We start from the raw sequence: 14,302 nt of genomic DNA on the forward strand, positions 1-14,302 counted from the left end.
TATAAATGATAGCTGTCTGACATTTTAAGCATTAATCCTACTGAACCAAATATTGAGAATTCATCTTAAAATAAAAACATGGCTCTATCTGAACGCGTTGCCTTGACTAAACGTTAGGCTTAAGCCAATTATAAATTTATATCTCTTGCATTATTTTTACTCTTTGCTTTTGCCTCCCTCGAATGGACATATGCGCGGAGATTTCAGAGCATACTAACTAGTGCAAAAAAGAGAGCAAAGATCAATCAATCCCAGAACAGTACTGGGATCACTGCATACATTACATACTAATGTGACTCAGGTTTTCTCAGCTGATGTTGGTTAGCTCCTTAAACCACAGGCCACGACCCTAACCTGGCCACAGGCCTGTTTCTGCCCGCTCGCTGCATGAAAGGATTTGTATGAATTAGGTTTTAATGAGAGCAGGTCTCATACAGGGCAGCTCCGGGTATCACTTTGTTACAATCCTGGCCTGTGTATAAATGAGCTTCCTTCGAAAATGAGATATCCACCATTTGAAAAATGAGGCTGCTACTCTGACAAAATTATTGCAGGCATTAAAGTAAAACACCATAATGGATAGTACTAAAATGGCAACTTAAGTGACATCAATACAGATGGAATAATCTGTGTTTTTTAAATGTTTGGCAATGAACATTATGTCACTTAATTTGTTTCCAAGATGGATAGAAAGCTCTTTGATATAATATGTACACAAACACATACTTGGCCTGTAGGAGAGACTTACAATAGACATCCAGGCGGTAGTGCCGAACCCTCCTCTGTCCACCCAGTGCCGGGTGGAACGCCTCGCAGTTCAGTGCCGCGCCATTGTCTTTCCTTTCTACCGGGATCCGGATGGTGCTGGAGACGCTGAACGTCTTCCCGTTGTCCTGCTGGGATACCACACCTGGAGAGAGGCACAGAGAACAGAGGGGATGAGATGGGGGTAGGAAAGAACACGGGGGGGGGTGACCAAGAAACGAGTTATCAGCCAAAACATGCCCTTTCTTCCTTTTTCCCTGCTGAGACATCGCACCTATGGTGGTTGACGGAGAAAGACTTTCAGAAGAATAAGCGAGGAGACGGAAAGGAAGACGTTAGTGAATGATGAATGGGCTTTTTAGAGCACGTACCTGTAGAGGGGAGGATGATTGGAGGAGGACAGAATAAAAGAGAGAGACAAGTGAAGGCAATTTGCATCTATATTTCACGGCAATTATGTGCAGCAGAACTGTTTGTTTGCGGATGGTAAATCAACTGAATGTTTTATGTGTGTGCGAGTGAAAGAAAGCGAGACAGAGATGGAGGAGAGAGATGGATAAAAGAGAGAATATGCATAACTGAATTGAGATTTTAACTGAGCCAGACACGGAGACAGAGGGGTGTCAAAGGAACAGGGTGAAAGAAGAAAGGCAAAGGCAAGAGGGACTCATAGACAGAGGGCAGCAAAACGGGCATGATGGCGAGACGAGCCGAGACATGAAAGTGGATATTAAGAGTGGCAAGCCAGATGCAGAATGGAATAAAGATGTGAGAAGAGAGGAGAGGAGAGACAGAATGAGGGAGGAGGACCAGCAGGGGGCCAAACTAAAAGGACTTGACATGGTCACGTAATGGGAGTTTGTGCTTGTTGAGGCAGAATACAACAATATTACTTATATTGCCCTGAGTTTTCAATTATTGCTGGCAAGCAAATGAGAGCAGGCCCAATCGAAGCGTGAGAGAGGGCGGCGGTGGGTGCAGATGAGCAGGAATAAGGGAGCGGTGGAAAGATAGTGTCTTAATTAAAGAGTGCTTTCCCATATCTGCTGGGATCTGCCTCTAACCTTTAGTGTTACAGTTCATTTAACTCAGGGACAAAAGAGAGGAGAGGAGAAAAAATAGGAAGAGAAAAAATAGGAAGAAAAGAGGAAAGGAGAACCAAGAAAATGGAGAGGACACAAGAGAAGGGAAGCGTTAGGAAATAAGATGAGATGACACAGACAAAAGTGCAGCCCCTGTCTGTCTCTTTGACTCTTAAAGCAACCAATAACCAAGATGAGAAGCATTCCATCGTTATCACCAGTGAAATTTAAAGAAAAATAAGAAAGGGAGATCAGATGGGATGAAGAGGAACGAGTAAAGGGGAAGGACAGAGAGAGGAGAGACAGAAAGACGGTGACAGGCGTGATCTGACATATAAAAGAGGAAGAGACTGATGAAAGAGATGTTGAGTGTCAGACAAAAATAGAAAGTAAAAGAGACGATGGCTGACATGAAGTTTGAAAGGGCAAAACATTGCTCACTGCATGTCCCGGAAACTGTTGACACCAGATTATCTCACATTATTTCATCTGGTTTGTGTGAGTAATTTGGAGGCCCCGAGTATGAATTAATGAATAACAATATTTATTAAAAAAAGATAAATTGAATTAAAATAATAGCCATAAGCCTTATTGAGAGATGCTTTGCATAACTTAGTCTCCAAGTATTCTTTTGTTTGTGTTCAGTCAACTGAAGAAGGTTTTCGAGGAATTCAGTTGAAAATGTAACTTCGTATGCAAAATCTGATTTAACGGCTGAGGATAACTAGACTGAAGGCAATGGAAAGATAGGTCTCAGATCTATTATTAAGTGAAATGTCCCTTTAACTGTGAGTGAGACAGTGAGTTGTAAAGAACGATAGATCAAGGTAACAGACTGATGGATGCCTCAGATTTATCAGAAGCAAAGAAGTAGGGAGAGTTATATGGTGAATTAAAAAGTGTATCTTCATATGCTTGTGAAAGAGAGGTAAAGTGAGAAAACCAGAAAAGATGGAGTGTATGTAGCATTTGTGCTCTCATGTAATGTTGTACTTTTCAGATTATGTGCAAATCAAGTTTATTTGAAATTAATTTCCAAGAGAGCAAGAGGAGAGAGATACAGTATGTAGAGGGGGTGAGACGTGTATCTGTTCTGGTATCGAAAGATTTTGACAAATGGAAATACTGGAAAGACACAAAATCTTTTCTACTACTTGCTGGTGATGTCTGTATTCTCAGCACATAGATCAACACACAGATATATGCTTTTTCTATGAACTTTAAATGTTCCCTCGAACGACTGGAAACAGAAAAGTTATTACTGTTCAAATATCAAAATGCGTGTTTTATCATGTGAAACTAGACTGTCACTTCTAAATGTTGCAAAGAACACTTGATCAAAATCAGGGAAAGAGGAGGAAGTGCGAGATTTTGCCAGCCCCGCAGCGAAAGCCCTCAGTATCTCCATCCATTTATCCATCCATTAATCAATACCTGCTCCAATCAAGTGATCCATCTGCCATTCCCTCTGTCAACCCATCAATCACCCAGCCATTCATTCTACTTTTGTTCCGCTCTCAATCTCTGATATCATCTACCCATTCCATGTCACCTGCCCTATATACCCTCATTAATTCCCTCATTTATCCCCTCACAATCATCTAACCATCCATCCGTCCATCTGTTAGCCATATCCTGGTACCTGGTATCTCCCGGCCATTACGGATCCAGCGCAGGGTGGCGGCCGGCTTGCTGCGTGGTGACACACAGGTGAGCTCTACCTCGCCGCCTTCCACGGCCTCCTGCTTCACATCCACCGTGGGCGTCTCCGGTGGCACCAGAACGGAAAGCGTTGCCACCTGGTGGTGTGTGGCATCCGTGTAGAGCTGGCAGAAGTAGCCACCCTCGTCAAACACGCTGACGTTGGTCAACGTGATGCGCACCAGCCGTGGTGTAAAGAGCACCATCTGGAAACGGTCGTCCTTCAGTGCTGGAAGTGGGCGAAGATAATGGATAGGGTGGAAGTGGGTTGAAGGTGGGGCAGAAGTGAGACAGCATGGGTTGGGGTTGTTGAGGAGGAGGAGAGTGGAGAGAAGAAACGGACGTGCAAGGGAAAGGAGGGGAGATGGCAGTGGGAGAGGAGGTGTGGGAGAAGGATTAAATCTTAATCATCTCTCTGCAATGTGAGAGGCTAAATTTAAATAGCTACTAAACACTGTATTCATGTCAAGAAAAGAATAAACAAAGGGAAAACAATAAGAAAAATCTCTTTGCTCTGGGTGTAATTGATTCATTTTTTCAAATGCTTTACAGACAGACACAGAGCATTAAGAATTGTTTTTGTTTACGCATTGGTTGCTTTAAACCCCCCACTCGACAGAGACAATCTTAGACTACCTAAGTGAGTGTCATATTATAAAGCACTTGTTTTAACACATTTTACTGGCAGGCCTTTACTTGCTTTATTTGAATTTGTTTGTAAATGAGAAGCACCTTGAGGAGCTGGTTTGTACCCCACTCAGAAACTCCCTTGTTTAGTAGGCTGCAGATTTTCCACGGGAGGGGGGGGCGCTATTAACTTCACTTCTTAACAGTATTAACTTCATTACCCTGTCTTTTCGTATCTGGCATTTTCAGTATCTGTTATCATCTTGGTCATTTTCTGTTTCTGGAGGGCTTGGTATTTTGCACAAAATAATTACTAGTAGGTCCTGCTGATGTCATTTTCAGTCAACATGAAAAGCGTGGCAGTTGCAGGGCAGTTAATTCCTGTAAGGACTTACACCAGCTTGTGTATCTGAATCAATCTTATACAGCCTTGTTGCAAATTTCTGTGGCAATCTTTGTCTTTTTTTTCTTTCTTGTTTTTTCGTACAGAAAGATAACACCTTATTCTTCATGCCTGTTTTGTTGGCTTGGCTTCAACAATCTCTAACTCCATAATGCACAAAAAAAAGAAAAAAAAGCTCTGGTCTTGGCCTGGTCCTCTTTCCGACCAGGGAAACAGCAATCAATGACCATAACACTACACTTATTTGGATGGCTGAAAAAAAATCTCTGATTTGGAACTACAGTTATGCAAACCTTCACCAGCTAAAGGAAAGTAAAGTAATAGCAGTTCAGACTTTTAGATCTACAGTAGGTAAACTGTTACTGATTTTTTCTATGTCTGAAAATACAGTATATTTACCTTTTTTGCAGGCAGCAAATTGGCAAGATCATCAAACAGCACGCAAGAAGCAAGGCCTGCTTTATTTGAGTGGTATGACATTTTCAGCTTTGGAATCAGTTATTTCTTAGCCTCAACACAGTTTGTTCTGTATCAGGAAACAGTCAGTTCTATTTCCCACAGTTTGGAACATTACTAGATTTTTCACCATCCTCTAATTTTTGATGCCACTCCCATGGACAGCTCTGCAGAGGAAAAATTGCAAAACATGGGAGAAATGGTGGCTGTGACAGCACACTGGAAGCGCAGTTTGATACAAAAAGTTCAGAGAGAGAGTTTGCAAAGTTGGTCTTGGTGGAGCAGCTCCAGGCTGTACATTGATACAACATAACAGATGTCTTGGTTCTTTCAATTTCCAGCTATGAGGGAGAGTGTTTTTCATTTTCCCAATCACTGATTGGATTATCCTAAACTAAAAGGTATTCATTCATTCTCTTTGTAACTACTTGCTTTATTCCTCTGTAAGCCCATTTCTAATTAGTGCCTGGCATTTTTATTGTTCATCTTATTAGGTTTTAATCATTAGTGTTTTACTTGCTCTGAAGCACTTGCTAACTCTTTTGAAAAGTGCTATGCAAATAAAGCTTATTACACAAGCAAAAATTATTTTAAGAAAGCGATTAAACTGAGAGGTGCTGCCCTTTGAGTCAGTGAGAGACTGGCTAAATACAACAATTTTACACAGGGTAAACACTGCAATTCAGACTATGGAAAATAACCAGAGATTGAAAATGACAAGTAAAAACACATCAGATTTCTAAACGCTTGACTCTACAGCCAATCCTGGGCCTCATACAAATGGGCAACAATGGCAAACCCCGTAATGCACAAAGGAGGAAGAAAAGAAAGGACAGGGACAGGGAGGATGAGAAAAGGTCAACATTCCGCAATTTTCCTTTTGTTATCGAAGAAAGAGTAGAATCAATGGCAAGAAAAATGCTGATAATAACAAATAACGCTAATAACAGTCTGTGGGTGACAGTGGCTCGATGTCCATAGATTCTCATAAATACCTTTGAGACTCACTTTGTATCGACTTGCCTGCGAAACTTCTCCCTCACTCTTCATCTCTATTTTATTCTGCCCCTTTCTTCACTCCTTTGTGTTGGCTTTGGCTCATGGAGGGAACAGTAGACACTTCCCTGATGTAAAATCCGGCTATCTCAGAGGATAAGTCATCACAACACAAGGCACTACAGTAAAGATATCGGCTCTGTGTGTGCGTCTGCATGTGTACGTGTGAGCGAGAGAGTGTCGAGGAGGAAGAAAGAATGAGAGAAATAGACTAATATAGCTACATAATGCGGCAGGCGGGAAAAAATAATATAGATAGAGACAGAAATCCACTGGAGACTGAGAGAGCGGCCCGGAGCAATGGCGTTAGTCCACTCTTCCTGGAAGTACACCACACTAATCTCTCTATCCCACCCCCCCCAAAATTTCCCCTCCACCGGATGGCAGCGAGAGCATTGTTAGGGAGCTATTCCCCACAGATAGGTAAATCTTTTTTTCCCCTCTCGGCACTAAATGGCAGCTAAATGTCAGACTTCTGTTCAAGTCCAAGTTCACCTTTATTGTCCTATCTCATTTGCATGCAGAGAAGAGTTGGCAATAGGGCGAGAAACAGAGATATGGACCACCGAGGAGAAATGGTCCACTTGGTTACTTCCACAGCTCTATTATAGCTATCAGTCCCCACAATCTCATAAAACACACCCATGACTGGTCGCTCACTTGCGAAACAGGCAGTCTAATTCACAGCACTTACAGTGGCGATTGGGCGGTTAGCTGGAATGGCTCAGCACAGAAAGGCCTTAGTTTGTGAGCCTGATATCCAGGTGGCAGATGGGCAATAAGCAGAAATTGAAAGGCCCAACAGCGACTGTTGGAGTGACGGTGGAGGTAGAGAGAGTCTGATTGAGATGTAATTTTATGCTCCCAGAAAATGCCCCCAACAAGGCTTTTTGGTGCTTACGAGAGCCAAATTAGTTATAGGAAACCATCTATGCTTTATACCTTGCCTAACCTTTGGATCATTTCCGAGGGCTGTCTCTTTCTCCATCCCCAGGCGATCCCTTTCCTCATTCTCTCTGTTGCTGTGTCTGCGTTCTTGACCCTCCGCCCTTTGTCTCATTCTCTCCCAATTTTCTTTATTCTTTCTCATTTTCTTTTTCATTCTAGCTTTCAAACCCCTCTCTCTCCTCACTCTGATTAGGCTTCGTCGTGCTTTCCAAGTGGTGCGAGTCCATGTCTCATGGGAGAGCAGATGGAGCGGCTGTTTAAATACTTAATGGAACTTAGCGGTAGCGCTGATCTGATAGAATTGGGGGAGAGTTGAAAGGTTTCCCAAAGCGGGGACCTCAACTACCCAATTAAGGCTACTCAGTGATCGAGGCTACTAACAAGTGAAGTAAACGTGTGTAGAACAAAACTATTTGAATGCTGCATCAGTGAACAGTGAAAGCAGCTCTTTTGTCATTAGTATTTTTGGATAATCTCAGCATACTGTTCAATGAATCTTCAATGACTACTACTTTGACAGAAACTGTTCCCAAGAAGAGTGTAAGAGTCTTGATTGTCTAATCAATGTAATTACAAGTCCTGGAAGATGTGATAATTAGAAATGTGAAAATGTGTTCAAGTGCAAACTTTCCCATACAAAAAAAAATCATGCTGTATGTTTACAAATGTATACAAAAAACGTGCCTTTGAGTTTCAAGTTTCTTGCATTTAGTTTTAGTGGTTGAAAGTACAAGTCCAATTCTGTTAGAGCAGTTCTTAGTTTGAGCATAGTTTACGTGCATTTAGGCTTATGGCGTGAAAGTATCGCTGTAGATTTCTTCCTTCTTTGAGGTTTAACTGCAAAGTCAGCTACAGAAAATCCCCTCTGGTTGTAGAAATCATTTTCTTGACAATTCCACAAGTCCTTTCAGTACCACAGTTGAGGATAATTACTATAAGACACTACTGGCACTTGAAATTATTTGCCATTTTATATACTTGAAAGATGATGTACGTATATGCAGCCAGGTTAAGTCTGTGTGAGACAGTAGCAGACTGAGATTACATTAATATAATGTGTAAGACTATCCCCCCATATACTACTTTGGAGCTCAGCAACATTCAGCTAGAGCAGCCTGAGTGACATTAGCTCAGCATTATAAACTCTCTCGAGAGTCTGAATCAGGCTGGTAAAAATGAATATGTCACACAAAATCCAAAAAAAAAAAAAAAAGTAGAAAAATCTCTTTCCAATTCAAACCAAGGCCTTTATTACATTGTCAGGTTGGTAGTGTCTCTTAAACTTGAACCACCGAAATGATTTGAATATATTCAAATTCACCCTCTTGGCCTCAACTCTAAACTGTTACAAACCAGTCTTACACCATACCCTTGAGCCTCAGCTAACGTCTTAAGAAGTATTTCACATGGATTATGTAGGGCATAAATAACTATTGCTACACCACAAAACACAACACAAAATTTTGCTACAATTAAGCTGCCCCACACATATATCAAAGGCAATTTTAAATATACTTGATCATTGTTCTTTTGCTCAGAGGTTTCCTAGCAGCGCTAACAGAAAATCTGGCTAAGGTGGCAACTTTTGCCCTTAATTAGCTAAGAAAAAAACATGTACTATTTGCCCACCCCGAGGCCCTCAATGAAATCTGCCTTCATTATAATATTGGTTACAATGATAATTTGCCATAAAGCCGCCTTTAAAAAAATGTGATTGCCAAGGCCATGCTCTAATGAGGAGCTGTAATAAGCTCTGATCTCATCACTGGGGTTAAGAGTGGAATATGCAGAAAGATTTGAACTATGCTTTTAAAACAGTTAAAGCAGTCACACTGTTAGGGCAGAGAGTAAAACCATCTCCTAAATTAACTCTGCGGTTATCTGATTTTTTAATGTGGAATTTCTTCAAAGGCAAAGTGAGGACATTTGCAATAAGAAAAATTTAAAGTGTGAGTGTTGGTGAGTTATTGCTAATGTGTTTAAAAGGCTGGCTTCAAATTTCACCGAGGGCAAATGCGTAGACATAGATAGATTAAATTTGTCTGCAGAGACAAATGTGCAGACAGATACACACCTCGCGTGCCATTGAAGAAGAGGGTCTGCCGGCGGGGATTCTGGATGACCACGATTGATCCATCGTAGTTCTGCAGGCGGCAGGAGATCTGGGCCGTACCTCCCTCCAAGACTGTCACATTCTCCGCCTGCACCGCCTGACAATGAGCTGAGGTAGAGAAAGATGGATGTTAATATAGTGATACAGAGGTTGGACAATGGAGAGGAAGAAAAAAGAGGGAGAAGAGGAGAGAGACAAACAGGAGGAACAGATGCTGAGAAAAAGAGATCTTCAATTTGCAACTCATTTGAGACAGAACCTTTCAAAATAAGATACTTAAAGCATCCTTCATTTACTCGCTATTCATCATGCAGGCACAACGAGGGAGAAATGGCGAGATAGAGGAAAAGAGAGACGGTGATGGAGTGATAAAGATTAAGAGATTGAGGGTGACTCCTTATGAACAATGTGTTCTTATGATTATAATAAGGATGATTATAATTACTGCCATTCATCTTTTCACATGCACAAACGCACACATACAAACAGTCCTATTGCCTCTGGCTAGTCTAACAGAGTGCATCAACACACACATTTGAATTACATAATGCCTTATTAAATCTCTAAATCACTGCCGGTCCTGAATTTAAACACACACCAGCACACATACATATGAATGGACTAACATAAATAAGGACCAACACACTCACACAAAGACACACAAACAGGTGACAGGTTGGCCCTGCCCCCACTTGTGTGTATATTAATAGTTTAAATTGCAGTTTTATCATATGACTCTTTGATCAACCCAGTGTGAAAAAGCTGGCCAAGGTGCAGAGCAGTGAGACCTCGGTGGCGGCCTCGAATGCACTTCACACATTCTTAATGCCATTTCTCATCCAGGTACAAGCTTAACCAATCGATTACACTCCATTATCCCAATGTAATGGTTCTTATTACAGGTATTTGGAAAGTGCTAGGGGGGCTCATGTAGCAGCTTTGGCTCTTGCGAACGAACAGACACGTACACACGGACGCCTTCAGGAACATTAATCTCCGTACACGTGCTCCAACTAGTAGTCACTCACGAATGAGGATGCAGACGCACACAGAAATATGCGAGCATACAGAGTAACACTCACAGAAACTTTCCCACATTATCTTTCAAACAAACTTGTCTTGCCCCTAAACCCAATATTTATAGACAAGGGGGCTGAGAAACAGCATGGAGCCTCTTTTGATGTTGCTCACAGCCCAAGAGGCAGTAATGAGGAGGTTGGTTATGCTCTGATTGAAGCGCCCTCTGTGTTTGTGGATCAGGCTGTTGACACAGCTCGGGTGAGTCACACCTCCCGCTGACCATAATGGACACTGAGCTCTGCCGTTTGAATTCAAATGATTTGCGGAGCAACTAGTCATATAGCTACAGCCAGGAGTAGAATGTGATTTCCTTGAAGAGAGTACCAGCTTGCTAGGGTTCCCAAACTGCTATTTACTAATTTGCATCCCTATTTGCATTCCCTCTCTCCCCGGCAAAGTGCTGGCTGTGGGGACGATTTAGAGAAAGAACGACATCAATATTGACACATGTTGATGAAGCAGGCAATAAGGATATATATTCAGTGCTGGGTCTAGCAGTGTCTCTGAGCTCTGTAAAACACCTTCAGAAGACAGGAAATGTTGTGAGACAAACAGATGGTGGCTGCCATAGCAGGAGTTGCTGACTTGACTGCTTTGGGCCAAAATTAATGTCTCTATCTGCATGTCCTAAGTTTCTGTGTCTGTTTGTGTTCGTGTGTGTGTGTGTGTGTGTGTGTGTGCGCGCGCACACATGTACGATAGGTGGGCATGTGCATTGGGTGTGCATATGCAAGGGTTGGCATATTGCAATTAAGATACTTTGACATCATCTGATCCCGCCAGCTTCATCCAAATTTAATTCTCTCCTCGATTTTTATCTCTTTTAATGAAATACCCAAAGCCTACATATTCATCACATCAAGGGAAACAGAGAGAGACAGTGGATATTGAACTGAAGACAAAAAGAAACCAAGAGGGGATAAAGACAAAGAGGACTCTAATACTCTATGGAATGGAGGAAAAAATCTTGACAATTACCACTAATTGTAGTCATTATTGCCTTGATTCTCTGCATCAATATTGTGATTCATATCGGGGGTGGCACAAGGGCCTGCCACTGCCATCCCAATTATTTTTCTAATGGCTGTTATTACTCATCACCGTGGCAACCGGGCTAGGCCGCCATTGTTTTAAACAGTGTTAATTGTAATAGTGCGTCCTAACAAAGTCGGTGTGATTAGTGACCCATCAGAGCCAACAGAGAAAGAGGCCTGCAAGTGAGAGAGAGCGACTCCAGACAAAGAAAGCAGTCAAAGGTTTGCTTCTGGGAGGTGGCCAGAAAAACTAATTAGCTGTCCATTTGTACACCCACTTTTTCTGACAGCTGTCACCCCATCAAAGGAAATTAGCTGCAGTGGCGTAGAGGTAAATTGCAAAGAAAAGCAGCAAAGAAAAAATAATAATAAAATAATGTTTAACTGCTGTTGTGAGCGGGGCGACTGGCATCTGCTGGCGCCTGCTGAGAGATGCCACCCCCAAACACCTGCTGGCTGCTGGTGAATGATCAGTCTGGGCGAGGAGAACAGAGGCTTGGAGAGACGGTGGGCGAATGAGGGCTCTAACCAGGAAATGATAGCAGGGAGTTAGGAAGTGTTGGTTTGGGTCTAATAATGCAGCTGGCGGGGGCTGGACAAAATATGAGATGATGCATTTTCTTCTACTCCCGCTCATAACACAGCTGGGTACAGCACTTTAGTTTGACTGTAGGTTTTATAGGCTGCCTTTCACATCAAGGCCATGAGCACGTGCTTCCGATCACCAATGAAGTACAGTACAGAAAGGGAATAAGACTGTGGAGGAGGGAATCAAGCTCTGAGAAAGAGGTATTAATCTGGGCCCCATTAAAATCTATGCCCATAATAAAATACTCCTGAAGTGTTGAATTATATTAAGAGAGAATTCTGAGAGCAATCGATACCATGGTAGTTCACTGACAGCTATGATCAAAAGATAAATAAAACAGGAGGGGGAACAAAAACAATCACTTCTCTCTCCAACCAAGTGGGGGCAGTATTTCATAGCAGTGAATTGGTGCTTTTTATCATTTGAAATGCCTCTACCCCCGCTGTCAGGCCCTGGAAAAAAAGGAGCCTTTATTTACTATGGCAATAGAGATCCAAGAAGGGCCATCATTTCACAATACATAAACAAATAAATAAATAATAGGCGTGCAAATTCATAAGACAAGGCTGTTCAGGGCCCGTTGTAATGGTCCTGCAATGGGGTTGAGTTATAAGCCGAGGTAGGCAGGGGATAAAGGGAGGGGATGAAGGGAGGTGTGCAGAGTTAAAAGATGGGGATTTGGGAGGCAGCCAGGTGGACTGCTGGCTCACCCTTGGTCACGGTAAATTCTAGAAACTGCCACAGTGGTGCAGGGTTAGCGGGCTGAATTACCGCCTTGCTGTGCCTCTCTCCCTTGGTTTCACTCTCCCCTTATTTCTCCCACTCCATGTCTCAAAGTGAAGAGAGGAAAGGATAGAATAAAAAGACAAGCCACATAAGAGATGAGCTGTCTCCATTTGCCCCAAACAAGCCCCCATGTATCCTTGCAGCAGTGCTGTCACTGTCTCCCTATTCATTATCTCTCATTATCTTTCAGTTGGTAGTGGGCCAGGAGCTTGTGTTTTCTTTGCATGCTGGCCACGGGTTTACAAGGGGATCAATGCAGGAGACTACAATGCACAACCCCTTATGTTATTGCTGCGTTAATTAAAACAATAACAGCAGCCCATAGTTTTCACTCTTCTGGGGTCGTCCACGGGCAACTTCTCCATTTCTTCCCATCTGGATGTACATTTTTCCCGTTATCCCCGAGTCTGCGAGACGAGCCGGTTTCCATGGTATGTATGCAAATGAAGTTTGCAATGTTTATGTGTGTGTGAGTGTGTGTGTGTGTGTGTGTGTGTGTGTGTGTGTGTGTGTGTGTGTGTGTGTGTGTGTGTGTACTAACATCTGCCCCAGGTTAATCACAGAGTTTTGCAGTGTACTGACTCTCTGAAATTGCTGACTTTGAGGTTCTTCTCCTCCATACCTCCCTCTGCAGGCCCACAACTTTCCCCCATTCCCTCTCCCCCTTTCTCTTCTCAGTCTAAAATTATCACTCCATCTCTCTCAGGGAGCCAGAACTCTGCCAATCAAATCCAGTACAAAGAAAAGATGCTCCTTCTATAAATAATACATAATCCTTTACAAATCTCACTCTCGTCTCTCTCATTACCTTCGTTCTGTCGCTTTCTCCTGTCCTCCTTTTCTTCCCTCTCCTCCGCTCAACCTTTCTTCTGATTTTTTTTTGTGCACGCTCCCCCCAGCTCCCTCGTTTCCATTTAGTCCACATTTCATAATTCTCTCCTCCCACTGCCTTCGTGTCTAATCTCATTCTCACCATCTCCCTCCTTCTCTTTTTATTTAAACCCGCAGACTCTCCATCCCTCTCTACCCCACCTTTTGCCTGATCTAATCCTCGATTCCTCCTCCTTTCATCATTCCCCTCTCCTTTTTTCCTCTCATCTTCCTCCTTCTCTTTATCCTTATCTTTTATTGCATCGTAAATCATGCTTCTTCCTCATCAGAGCTGTCCTAAAGATCCCCTCTCCTCTCTTCTTCTCTCAGAGGCCTCAGGAGAATTGTTACAACTCTGTCTTTCTCTCTCCCCAGTTAGCTGCTGTCGCTTCACTCCTGTCCCTTCTTCTTTTTCTTTCTTGGTTTTTTCTCCCCCTTGCAATAGTTTCCTTCCAAGCAGCAATATGCTTTCATTCCCCTTGCAATCCCTCTCTCATTCTTCCTCTTTTTGTGACTCAGTGGGAATCTTTTCCTGCCTCTCTGCTGGTTCTATCTCCACACTCTCCACTAAATGTGATTTGTTCTGCAGCTCAAGTCTGCAGCATAATCATGCTGTTTTTATAGCGTGCTGGGAGAGCGGAAGAGAGGGAGAAAGGGAAGACAGGGACAAAAGTGAGAAGGGTGAATGGGAAAAGGACAAAACAAATGAGTGGAGTGGGAGACTGAGTATCTCAGTTTTTCCTTCCTCTTTCATCTTCTCCTCTACTTTCACTTCTTTTAATTGCCTGTCAT

General features: G+C 42.6%; 1 protein-coding gene across 4 annotated transcripts in view; it reads right to left on the bottom strand.

Annotated features, from left to right (window-relative positions):
• The window catches only part of cadm4 (cell adhesion molecule 4), a 143,290-nt gene that overhangs the window by 20,657 nt on the left and 108,331 nt on the right, over window positions 1-14,302 (bottom strand). For all 4 annotated transcript variants that reach the window (XM_040118898.1, XM_040118900.1, XM_040118897.1 and 1 more), the window contains 3 exons: window positions 9,113-9,259; window positions 3,490-3,777; window positions 749-910 (listed from right to left, as the gene is read on the bottom strand). In XM_040118898.1, the coding sequence (XP_039974832.1) occupies window positions 749-910; window positions 3,490-3,777; window positions 9,113-9,259 (597 nt within the window). The remainder of the gene's footprint in view (window positions 1-748; window positions 911-3,489; window positions 3,778-9,112; window positions 9,260-14,302) is intronic.

The sequence above is a fragment of the Xiphias gladius genome, chromosome 22 (genome assembly GCF_016859285.1).
Source record: "Xiphias gladius isolate SHS-SW01 ecotype Sanya breed wild chromosome 22, ASM1685928v1, whole genome shotgun sequence".
NCBI classification, from domain to species: Eukaryota; Metazoa; Chordata; class Actinopteri; order Istiophoriformes; family Xiphiidae; genus Xiphias; species Xiphias gladius.